Source organism: Saimiri boliviensis, chromosome 14 (genome assembly GCF_048565385.1).
Source record: "Saimiri boliviensis isolate mSaiBol1 chromosome 14, mSaiBol1.pri, whole genome shotgun sequence".
Taxonomy (NCBI): Eukaryota; Metazoa; Chordata; class Mammalia; order Primates; family Cebidae; genus Saimiri; species Saimiri boliviensis.
Genome location: NC_133462.1, coordinates 63,451,303 through 63,463,897, shown reverse-complemented (window position 1 = coordinate 63,463,897; position 12,595 = coordinate 63,451,303). Strand labels below are relative to the sequence as shown.

Here is a 12,595-nt window from a genome sequence, read left to right as displayed (position 1 = left end):
CTTATATTTAGGTCTATATTCCATCTCATGTTTATTTTTATGCATGGTGTGAGGTAAGGATCAAGGTTTAATTGGAGGTCATTTTTTTTTTCACATGCAGATATTCTATCATTTCTGTCATTGAATTACACTGACACTTTCATTGAAAATTAGTTGATCAAAATGTATGAGTCTATTTCTGGACTCTTTATTTTGTTCCATTGACCTATATGTCCATTATTACACCAATGTCACAGTATTGATTATTGCATTTTTATAACAAATGTGGGTCAGGTGCGGAGGCTTATGGTTGTAATCCCAGCACTTTGGGAGGCTGAGGCGGGCCGAGGACCTGAAGTCAGGAGTTTGAGACCAGCCTGATCAACATGAAGAAACCCTGTCTCTACTACAAATACAAAAAATTAGCCAGGCGTCGTGGTGCATGCCTGTAATCCCAGCTACTCTGGAGGCTGAGGCAGGAGAATTGCTTGAACCTGGGAGGCAGAGGTTGCTGTGAGACAAGATCGTGCCACTGCACTCCAGCCTGGGTGACAAGAACAAAACTCTGTCTCAAAAAAAAACCAAAAACAAATATGGGACTCAGTTAGTGCAAATCACCCAATTTTATTCTTCTCCAAAATTGTTTTAAGAATTGCTGCCTATTTTTGTAAATAAAGTTTTGTGGGTTTTTTTGACACATAGCTATGTCTGTTCATTTATGTATTTTCTCGGGCTGTTTTTGAACTAAAAGTGTAGAGGTCAGGAGTTGCAACAGTTTGTGGACCACAAAGCCTAACATGTTTACTATTTGGCTATTTATAGAAAAGGTTTACTAGCCCCTGGTCTAGGTCCTTTGCATCACCATATAAATTTCAAAATTAGTTTGTCAGTCTGTGCAAAATAAGCCTGCTAGGATTTTTATAAAAATTAAATTGAGGCCAGGCATGGTGACTCACTCCTGTAATCTGAACACTTTGAGAGGCCAAGGCAGGTGGATCACCTGAAGTCAGGAGTTCGAGACCAGCCTGGCCAACATGGTGAAACTCTATTTCTACTAAAATTACAAAAATTAGCCAGGTGTGGTGGCACGCACTTGTAGTCCCAGCTACGTGGAAGGCTGAGGCAGGAGAATCACTTGAACCCGGGAGGCAGAGGTTGCAGTGAGCCAAGACTGTGCCACTGTACTCCAGCCTGGGTGACAAAGTAAGACTCCGTCTCAAAAAAACAAACAAACAAAAAGAGAATTAGATTGAATCTATAAATCAATTTGAGAATTGCCATTTTAACAATGTGAAATCTTCCAATCTATGAACATTTATTTAGGTCTTTCTCTCAGCAGTATAGTTTTTGGTGGACAAGTCTTGCACATTTTTGTTTATTCCTAAATATTTTTGTTCTTTTCAGTACTATCATGAGTAAAAGTTTAATTCCATTCTCAGATCACTTGTTGCTGTTATACGAAAATACAAATGATTTTACATTGATCTTGTATCCTCTGATTTTCTTAAGCTTGCTTATTATTCTAGTAAGTTTTTGCAGGTTTCTTGGGATTTTTTACATGCAATTTCATGTCATCTGCACATAAAAACAATTTAATTTTTCCTTTCCAATCTATGTGTTTTTTTCTTGCCTGTTACACTGCCTATAACCTCCAGTAAACTACTGAATAGAGTTGTGAGTGCAGACATCCTTGTCTTGATTTCCATCCTGAGGGAAATCATTCAATTAAGTGTGATATTAATTTTAGGCTTGTTGTAGTGCTCTTTTCAGGTTGAGGGAGTTTCATTACATTCCTAGTTTTCTAAGTTTTAATCATGAATAGATGCTGGATTGTCAAATATCTTTTCCATGCCTATCAATAATCATATGGCTTTTGTCCTTTATGAATATGATATATTGCAACGATTCTCAACCGGAGGTGATTTTGCTTCTTATGAGACATTTGACAATGTCTGGAGACATTTTTGATTGCCAAACTAGGGAGGTAGGTTCTATTGGTATCTGGTGGGTAGAGGTGGAGGATTCTGTTCAACATTGTAACTGCACAACAAAGAATTATTTAAACTAAAATGTCAGTAGTGCTGATATTGAGAAGTATTTCATGTGCACATGAAAATAATATTTATTCTGCTGTTGGGTAGAATGATCCCACATTTCAATGAGGTAAAGGTGTGTTGTTCAAGTCTTCTATATTCTTACTAATTTTTGATTTCCACATTCTATCAGTTATTGAGAGGTGGTGTTGAAATCTCTGATTATAATGGATTTGTATATTTCTTCTTGCAGTTTTGTCAGGAATCCTCTTGATGAATTGCCACCTTTATTATTATTAAAGGACCATCTTTAACCCTGATATTCTTTGCTTTGAAATATTTTTTTCTGACATTAATACAATCACTCCAGCTTTTTTTTGATTACTGTTAACATGGTGTATATTTATCCATCGTATTAGTTTTCTATTGCTGTGTAACAAATTACTCCCAAAACTTAGCAGCTCAAACACACATTAACTCGAGTTTCTGTAAGCTCACACACACATTAACTCAGGGTTTCTGTTAAGGAACCTGGATACTTCCTACTTTAATCAGGCAGCAATCAAGGCGTTAGCTGGGTTCTAGTCATCTCAAGACCCAACTGGGGAAGGATCCATTTTCAAGTGCACATGGTTATTAGCAGGATTCAGTTTCTGGCAGGTTGTTGAACTGAAGGCCTGAGTTCTTTGCTGGCTGTTAGCAAAAGGCTGGCTTCAGCTCTCTGTCACGTTAGAGTTTCCTTAATTCTGTAGGCTTTTGTCATAAATTTATCCCCATCCGCTTGTAGCTCCTCCTCTGACTTCCTAGTACTGCTAACGGTGATTTTGGTTTTTGCACTTCTTGTCATTTCAGTAATACTGTGGGATCGGGGGAAGGTTACAGGTAAGAAAAGTAAAAGACTATGTTCAGTCTGTCATCTTGAACTGAAGTTAATCTCTCCTTTTTGCACTGCACTTTTTGTTGAGGTCGAGTCTTGCTCTGTCGCTCAGGCTGGAGTGCAGTGGCACGATCTAGGCTCACTGCAACCTCCGCCTTCCAGGTTCAGGCGATTCTCCTGCCTCGGCCTCCTGAGTAGCTGGGATACAGGTGTGCACCACCACGCCCAGCTAATTTTTGTAATTTTAGCAGAGACAGGGTTTCACCACGTTGACCAGAATGGTCTCAACCTCTTGACCTCATGATCAGACTGCCTCGGTCTCCCAAAGTGCTGGGATTATAGGCGTGAGCCACTGTGCCCAGCCTGCACTGCACTTTCCTTAAAAAATGAGGCGAGATCACACCATTGAACTCCAGCCTGGGTGACAGAGCAACACTCTATCTTTAAAACAAACAAAAATGTTAAAATATATTTCCCTTATCAAGAAGGATATGGTATAAGCAGACATGTAAAAACCTCTAACATACATCGGGCAGGTCCTATATGCTCGTTTATATATTCCTCCCTAAATGAGGAAAATGAGGCTCACAGAGGTTAAGTAAAGTTGGAAAACTCATCATGTTAAAGGTTGGTGGGCAACTATTTTGCACATATGGGCCACAAGCCTTCAATGATTCTGTTTTCAAACTCTTCTGGAAAAGATTAAGAGGCAGCATGTCAACAAAAATGGTTTTTTGTTTTTTTGTTTTTCTTTGAGATGGAGTCTTGCCCTGTCGCCCAGGCTGGAGTGCAGCGACAAAAATGGTCTTTGGAGTAAAGGCCTCTTTAAGCCAAATCCTGTCAAATAAGAAAGCTGTTATGAGTAGTAAACTAGACAGATCCCTCAAGAGATACCTTATGTTGTGTTATTAGCATCTTCTTAGTTATTGGTAACCGTACTTTACAAATAAGATCTGATCGTATATAATAAAAATTTCACCTTTCTTAAAATAATCCAAAGGAAACATACAAAGCATTCTGAAGCATCAACTTTTATGTCATTTACATTGTGAAGACTGTCCTTAGATCTCTCCACTTCACATCACCAACTTTTTTTCCTTAGAGACCCTGCTCACCCAGACTCCTGCTTTAGGATACTAAAGTTTAAGTTATTGCATTGCAAAGACCTGTTCCCTTTATCTATAAACAATTGTCCACTTTAAACCTGGTAATGACAATTGGCAAACATCTAACCCAACTTTCGATCTTCACTGTTTCTCCCTTAGCTGTATAGGACTTATGAGCGAAAAAGGGCAGATAAAGCCACATGGCCCTTTAGACACAAACTCACACATCTAGGAGCATTCCTGGTCATGTTTAGTTCTCAAAACCCACTGTTATTAATATACTGCTGCAGAACATTCCTTCCCTTAAGGCAGTTATGATAAAGAATTAAGTCATGGCAAGTTATACATGACCTTTTTCCTAGGAGAAAGCAGTTTAGGTACTACCATAAATTAGATGTCAAAGGTTTCTTATAGATATTTTCTAACATGGAATGATTTCTCAAACTTGATTCTTGGGTTCTTTCTGTATTCACTTATTCTGTTTTCTTATAAATGATGTAAGCTATAATGAATGGCTAAATAAAAAAACTAATACACATATTAGTTTTTCTAGTGTGTCCTCTAATTAGAATGTATTCGTCATTTATTTTGGGCATGCACAAAGAGATAGATTGATTCTGCTTAGAGTTCTAAGTCAGATTATTATTCTTTTTGAGGAGATCCTGACACCCCAGTGTTAACCAGTTAGCAGTTATTAATATTCATGAATAATCTTTTAACAGGATGGAACATAAAATTAATACAACATACTTAGTAACTAAACTAGGTACCTTTAACCCAAATAGAGTCATGCACCACACAACACGTCAGTCAGTGAGTGCAAATACGCTGGTGTTCCTTAAGATTATAATGTTGGTGGGACGCTGTGGCTCACACCTGCAATCCCAGCACTTTGGGAGGCAGAGATGGGTGGATCACTTGAGATCAGTACTTAAAAGATCAGCTTGGCCAACACGGTGAAACCTTGTCTCTACTAAAAAAAAACAAAACTTAATCCCAGCCACTCAGGAGGCTGCAGCAGACGAATCACTTGAGCCTGGGAGGCAAGGGTTGCTGAGCAGAGATCCTGCCACTGCACTCCAGCCTGGGCAACACAGGAGGACCCTGTCTCAAAAAAAAAAAAAAAAAAAAAAAAAAAAAAAATATATATATATATATATATATATATATATATATATATGTGTGTGTGTGTGTGTATAAAAGATTGTACTTTCACTATACATTTTCTATGTTTAGATACACAGATATTACCACTGTCACAACTGCCAGTACTGCCTAGGAGCAAAGGCTATACCATACAGCCTAAGTGTGCAGTAGGCTTTGGCCACCTAGGTTTGTATAGTACAATCTGATTCACAGCACAACAAAATTGCCTAACAGCACCTTTCTCAGACCATATCCCTGTTGTTAAGGGACATGACTGTACTTGCAACATTTTAAATATTCTTAAAAATAATGATAGTCACGTTCTTAGCTGGCTCCCTACATCTATTCCTAAAAAGAATATAGGCCTATATTAAGACAGAATTTTATATCCTTTCATCTTTATTTTATATTTTATTTTATTCAGTTGTAAGCTTATTAAAGTTCTGATCATAACTTGCCTTTACCTTTATCCATTACACTAGAATTAAATCATATAGAACAACATTTTTCCATTAGTTTTATAAGCTGTATCCACAGTGTGAGGTTTATTTTTAGTTATGTAATTTTAAAAAGACACTCTGGTGTATATTTTTCAAAAATGATAACCCTGAAATTAATGAAAATTGCCATTAAAAGTCCTAGCTTTGCTTTTATAAAAATCATTACTTCGAATTTCACAGTGAAGAGGTACTAAATTCCTCATAGAACATTAAATTATATAAAAATAGAAGACATAGACATCTTTAAATCTTTAATCCTTTGATTAAGCAGCAAGCATATCACTCTTCCAGGCCAAACACTGCTTAAACAAAAAAGAAAAATAATGACGTGCAAAATATTTACAAAATATGCAAAGCACACAATAAAGACATCTCACTATATACATGTGTCGTATTACTAATTAAGCTAAGGTTTTTCTACTGTGTGCTCTAATGTATGTAAATCAAATTACAGCACATCCCTCAGATACAGCACCTTGGCCCATGTCTGGGATAGAACAGATTTTTTAATGAATCACAATATACTGAACAGCTGGACAGTTGCTGGTGCTGACCAACTTGACTGACATATCCCACATACTGTGTACTGAAGGTCTACTGACAAGAGACAAGACAACAAACGCTGTAAAGGTATAGTATGCACATACGCAAGACAATCTACCTGCTTAAAAAAATGCTTTAGATATTTTAAGATATCTAACTGTCCCCTGTGGCTTTTAAAAAAAAATACGTATAAATTCTTGAATATTAAGAATTTTAAATCAACTAAACTTTATCTGGTTATAATCCAGGGCCAAGAACTATTTAAGATAATCCAATGAGAAAGAACAGGACCCATGCTGGAAAAGAGTTTCAGATATGCCAGTGCATAGGGTATTTTTGGAAATAAATGGTTAAAATCAAAAATTAAACTAATCAATGAATTTAAATCTATAGCATTTTAATGCTGTGAAGCCAGTGATAGAAAATACTTTGGGTACACATGATCTTTCAAAACATAAATTAGGGCCTTAGATGTTGACTATGTTGTGAAGTATTCTACACGTGATAAGAATGTGAATGTGCAAACATTTAGCCTATGTCCACTCGTATAGCAATCTAAGTGATCTGTCCCTTTGCACAAATAATGATTCCAATATGAAATCATTGTATCAAAAATACTAATTACACATTGTTGAAATATTATCACTTGTAAAATATTCTTTGTTAAGTGCTTAATGATTATGGGTTAAGACTTGATGTCTTTTTTTCCTATGAAAAAGGGTCTCAGCATTTTTAGTTAACAGCACAATTGTGACAATATACTGATACATCTTTAGATAACACAGAACAAATTCTTAAATTTATTTTATGAAATATGTTGATGATTTAACCCTAAACCAATCCCACGGATACAGGTTGGCTGCAAGGAATACACAAATGTATCCAAATAGTACAATAGAGATTTACCAAGAAAACACCTTTCATATTAAATGCAGACCATATTATTAAGTATGAGGGCAATTTTAAGTTCAGAAACCAAACACAAAAAAGGTACTGTAAATAAATGCTTCCATAACCACTATGTCTACATAACTAACAAAATATAATTATGCTCTGAAGTCCCCAAATGTAGGCAACTACTAGTTAAAAGCAGATAGCATTTAGAAACAAAAAATTTTTTTTTCCAAAATTAACTCCATTTTCAAGGAACTTAAAGAGATTATATTTCAACAAATTAAGTCCTCATTTGTAAGTAAGATTGTTCTTCCAATCCTCTCATTACTAATAGATGATGAGTCAATGACCTTTAAACAAGGACTCTGCGCTAGGACCCTACACTGTATGTTAAAGGGTTAGTAAGTTCAGTACATTCTTTGTGGTTTCATATAATTGCTTTGCAATTGATTAAACTGCTTTCTTTTAAAGGAATATATTTAAATTCCTTTAGGAAAAAAAGCAACATTTTTTGAAAGAAGGGATATGCAGCTATAATTTCTTAAATATGCATAAAATGAACATACGTCAAAAATGCCGGCTATTCTTGCACTCCTAACATAGGAAAATGTTTTTTAAAAAATTAAATTAAAGAAAGAAGCCAAACATCCTTAACTTAAGAAACTTATGGAGTTTTCACAATTCCTAAGTCAATATTCCTGTACTAAAAGCCTTGACTAAGAAGAGGCAGGAATATAAAGAACCTCAATAAAATAAATACAGTAAAAACAAAACAAAAACTTGGTATACAGAATACTTAAATTCTTTTTTCCTTTTATGAGAGCAACATTGCTGAACATATACTCTAGAAAGGAGGCTAACTGGAGGCTTTTTGTTGTATAACATTTTAGTCTAGTGAACCGAAAAGTTTCTTAGACATCCACTTATGCTAGTCCACTGCCACAGAACTAGTTTGCAGCCTCATTATCTAGAAAGGATTATTCTTTCCCCTTTTTCATCAGTCAGATGAGCACTGGTATAATGATGGGGTGAAAAGTTACTGCAGCTCTGTCCAATTTAATTTTTAGTGCAGTGAGGACTGTGAATCTGTCTGAATTCCAATAAGGGAAGGTGGCTGTTGACCACCAACCGTGGACAATACTGGTCTTGGGTTTAGACGGGGTGGCATAGAATTAGCAGGGCGAATAAGAGGTGGTGGAGGCTGATTTAAAGTTGGCCGGGGCTGGATGAACCGAGCCTGTTGCTGGAGTGGAGGAGGCTGCCGGTGAAGAGCAGGGGCAGCAGGCAGTGTTGGACGAAGAAGTGGTGGAGGCTGGTTCAGAGTGGCAATGGGGGCTGTTGGTGTTGGAGTGGATGATGGGGCAGGAGGTGATGGACCCAGTGTCCGAGGAGCCTGTGGGGTCTGTGCCTAGAGGTGAGGAAACAAAAATACACACATGAGATGTAAGTCCTAACGAACTTAATACAATATAGTTTGGGCTGTCACAGGAAAAACAAAACAAATAAAAACAAAACAAAAACATAACACCAGTGTTTATTGGAAGCACAAGCTTCTTTTATTTTAAACAAAACAAAACAAAAAACCAAAAACCAACAAGGCTACCAAACAGGCATCTTTATTTGTAAACAGCTTAACACTGGAAATAAAAATAAGACTATGAAAGAACAATACACTCTCCATTCTTCTAGAATCAGAACTTAGCATGTCATTATGACTTAAGAGTCACGATAGATGCACCACTGAGTAAGTGTATTGTCAACCTTTCATGCTCAATTTAGCTAGTCCTCTGACAAATTAACCTTACAGAACACCACACAAAATGGTGATTCCTCAACTCATATTAGCTCAAATTCCATACACAAACACACCTCCTCTTCTTCATCAGTGCTCTTCCCTGATGGCACATTAGAAGCACTTTTTGTCTCCTCCCCTAAAGTAGAAGCATCACCATTAGAAGCCTGGGTTCCTTGTTCTGCTTCCCACTCCTGCAATACCTCCTCTAAGTTAAACCGACGCCTGTAGTTTACAAAGAAGTTCTTCACTTGGCCAACAGTCTTGTTGCCAATTACATCTGCAATAGCTTGAAAATCTTTACCATATTTGCGGACACCTGGAAGGCAAAGTAAATAATACACCTGTGAAGGATCAGTAAGGAGAGCTGTGTGTACTACACATCATGCACACACAAAAGATACCAGCAATGAAAATCCTTTCTGATAAACTCTGCTCATTTCTCAATTCTGAGATAGAGGCTAAGACATCAGGGTCACAGATGAAAACTATCAGTTATGTCATTTCATCGAGCCAGCCACTTGCCTTCAACTGAACAATCAGAAACTTACCATTTTTTACATACTCAGTTATTTTCTCCAATCCTCTCTTGAACTCTCAAATACAGTCCATTTATTGTAAAGCATTGAATTCTTTGTTCCATCCTCAATTCCACATTCATTTATTTCCCTAGTAGCCAGTCACCTAAATTTGAGCAACATCGTTTGTAAACAAAACTGGATGGGAATGAGCCATCTCTCTTATCCCCTCAATGGACTGAGTGAGTAGCCTTAGGGTTCCCCCATTAAGAAAAGCATTATAATTTTGGTCTTAATACTAACTTCAACAGGAATATTTGCCTATACCACCAAGGTACCAACAAATTGAAATTAGTTAAGAACTTAAACATGAAAAGCAGGAGAATCATCACAAGATGATGGATTTAAAAAAGGGAAGGGTTTTTTTTTTGTTTTTTGTTTTTTTTTTGAGTCAGTTGTATTTTAACTCATCTAGCAGTTTTAAAGATTGAATGGATGAAAGATTATAGCTTAAAGAATAATGTAACAGTAATGACTACCTGAAGAGCACTTGTGTTCATCATCACTACCTTAAACTGAAGAAGGGATATATATTGTTAACTGAGAATCTAACTTTACACTAAAGAAGTTTCATTATAATGAAGGGCAATAATTGATTTAAGAAGTTGAGATTGTCAACTATACTACAGAATTTCAAATGGATAATAATTTCCTCTTAAGGGAATTCTAAAAGAAGTTCACAGACTCATTTTAGAAAGAGATGCACTTAGCTCAAAATAGAAAAATTGTTGAAAACTTTTATAATTTGATAACTGCTTTCAAAAATACGAGAAAACAGTAACTCATTAATGAAAGAGATGAGAAAGGAGACAAAAATATGGGGGCTTAAATAAACAACATGTATATGAGCACAGATGAGAAAATAATACATGAATATGTTAATCCCCAGCAGAAATGCTATTCTTACCAATACCAATTAATATGAAATAGTCAATTACTCTAAAGCACCAACAGGATGTAACACAAGTTCACTTATAAATTCTGCTTTATTTTAAATTGAGAAATTGAAAATAAGCATCTCTGGCTACATTAAACTAGCTGGGCTTGACTCTGGGGGGAATTCCTTTATCTAAGAGCTTTCTGGACAGGAGGTCTGACATTATTATCCTCTAATTACATCCCATTTTTGAGGTTGAGTGTTGGGTTTGTAAGCTATGCTCATTTGCTGTGTTCTCAAAAGAAAATACATGTACATGACAATAAAGTAAAAATAGACACTGTTTATAATGTTTTATCAGCAGAAATGAATTTATATTCCCTTTAAACACATGAGGTTGATTTCTTTAAACTTCACAGTTAAGTATAAATTCTAATAGTGACTAGATTCAACTGAGAGTTTATAGGAGCTACTGTTATATATTCAAGTACTTCTCTACTACTTTTATATTTTAGAAAATAACAACTCTTAGAAGGGTGAGTCTCTGTGCCATTTCTAAATCCTAAATTTGAGTTTGCTGCATTGAAGAATAACTACTAATTAGAAATCAAATGTAGTAAATACAGTGTTCTATCAGTTACTAATTTTCATAAGGGACACTTAATTTACATTCTAGCAATGGCCAACCCTACTGAATACACGAGTTTAGGAGTGAAAACCTTAAATAAGTCTAGGATTAGAATGTATTTCTAGGAAGAAGTCACATTAAGACTAACTCTGACTCCAACTCTAAAGATATTATAAACCTCAGAACACTTATTTTGCACAATATATTCTAAAACTCTAGTTGTCCCCAAGTCTGATTCCATTAAATTAAATAAGTGCCCCTTCTTCTGACTATACTCCTTTTGATCTTCCACTTCTTGATTTTTTCTTGTTCAATGGACTTTACCTTGTCACCAAATTTTTATATTTGTAAAATTATAGACCTTAAACTCAAAACTACTTCCTGTATAAGACTTAAGAGTTTCTAGAGACATTCGATGTCAACATCTTTTTCTAACTCACCCAAGTATGCTTCTAAATTAACTATAATATGCTTATAATTAACTCATGTATGCCAGTCTAAACTCTCAAGGCTCAGACCGCACTGTAGATTTCTGTAGTTTAGCTGAGGATTCCAATCAACGTCCTGAGAACAGATGTGCCTAGATATTAATCCCCTCAGCCTGAAGAATAGCTGGACCAGGTCTGGAATAGCTGGAGCTCCTTGGCAGTCTTATTTGGATAAAAGCAGCTTCATCTGCTTGCCTAGTATGCTGTGACAGATTTCATAGTTTTCTCTGTGTACCATGATGTGAAAAAGGTTGGAAAGTACCGTCCTAGAAAATACAAAGCAGCACTAGTATTACTACAATGCTGAGTACACAGGAAGTGCTTAGAAAATAAGGAAATAGGATTTTTCTTCCCTATAAAGCTTATTCTTCCCTAAACCACAAGAGACATATATGGCTGAATTATTTATCACTGTCACACTCAGAATGGCACAGTTCAACAGCATTTTGGTTAGAAGATCTTAAGCTCTATACTGTTGCTAGCAATTAGGCAAACTAGTGAAACTCCAACTGACTTGATGAGTCTGCTCTTTAAAAATTATCTACAGCTAGGCTTCTGGAACAACTAGCAGGTGGTAGTGATGAGCAGCAACTAACTTTAACAACTTATGGCATCAGAGCTACCCTAGTTTCAATTTGTCCTTGGGGAAAGGACACTCCACTATATTTTCATAGTTGATAATAAAGTGATCAGATTGCTTTCTCAGGAAGAGAGCTAAATATGATGATTAAGTCAACCTCATGTAAAAGGTACACTTGAACCATAGTTGTTAAAGCCTCACTTCTATGGCAAGAGGTTGCTTTCAAAGGTTAGTGGAATAAACATCTAATTACTCTAGAACAGGCAAATAATGTTTCCTAGGAAGAGAAAAAAATTGTTTTCAGTCAAATTTCTAAATTTCATTTGAAAGTTACAATGAAACAACTTGGCTTTCTATGCTGGCAGATGATACCTTATAATCTTTAATATGTAAAGTTTTATTTGGCAATTAACATAAAAATATAACTCATTAGGATATCCTGTTATCATTACATTTTATGAAAGCCCACATACTCCAACCAGGAATCTAAGTTACTCAATGCAAAAGCATACTTTTTTAAAAAACATGTCTTGTTAATACTTTAAAATTGCCAAAGAAGATATTTTTATTAGCA

General features: G+C 35.9%; 1 protein-coding gene across 5 annotated transcripts in view; it reads right to left on the bottom strand.

The window, feature by feature from the left end:
- Nucleotides 1–5,875: 5,875 nt before the first annotated feature.
- The window catches only part of RCOR3 (REST corepressor 3), a 62,247-nt gene continuing 55,527 nt past the window's right edge, over nt 5,876–12,595 (bottom strand). For 4 of the 5 annotated variants that reach the window (XM_074385144.1, XM_039463452.2, XM_039463453.2 and 1 more), the window contains 2 exons: nt 8,948–9,189; nt 5,876–8,486 (listed from right to left, as the gene is read on the bottom strand). In XM_074385144.1, the coding sequence (XP_074241245.1) occupies nt 8,142–8,486; nt 8,948–9,189 (587 nt within the window). In that variant the 3' untranslated portion in view covers nt 5,876–8,141. The remainder of the gene's footprint in view (nt 8,487–8,947; nt 9,190–12,595) is intronic. The other variant, XM_039463457.2, reaches the window with a different exon arrangement.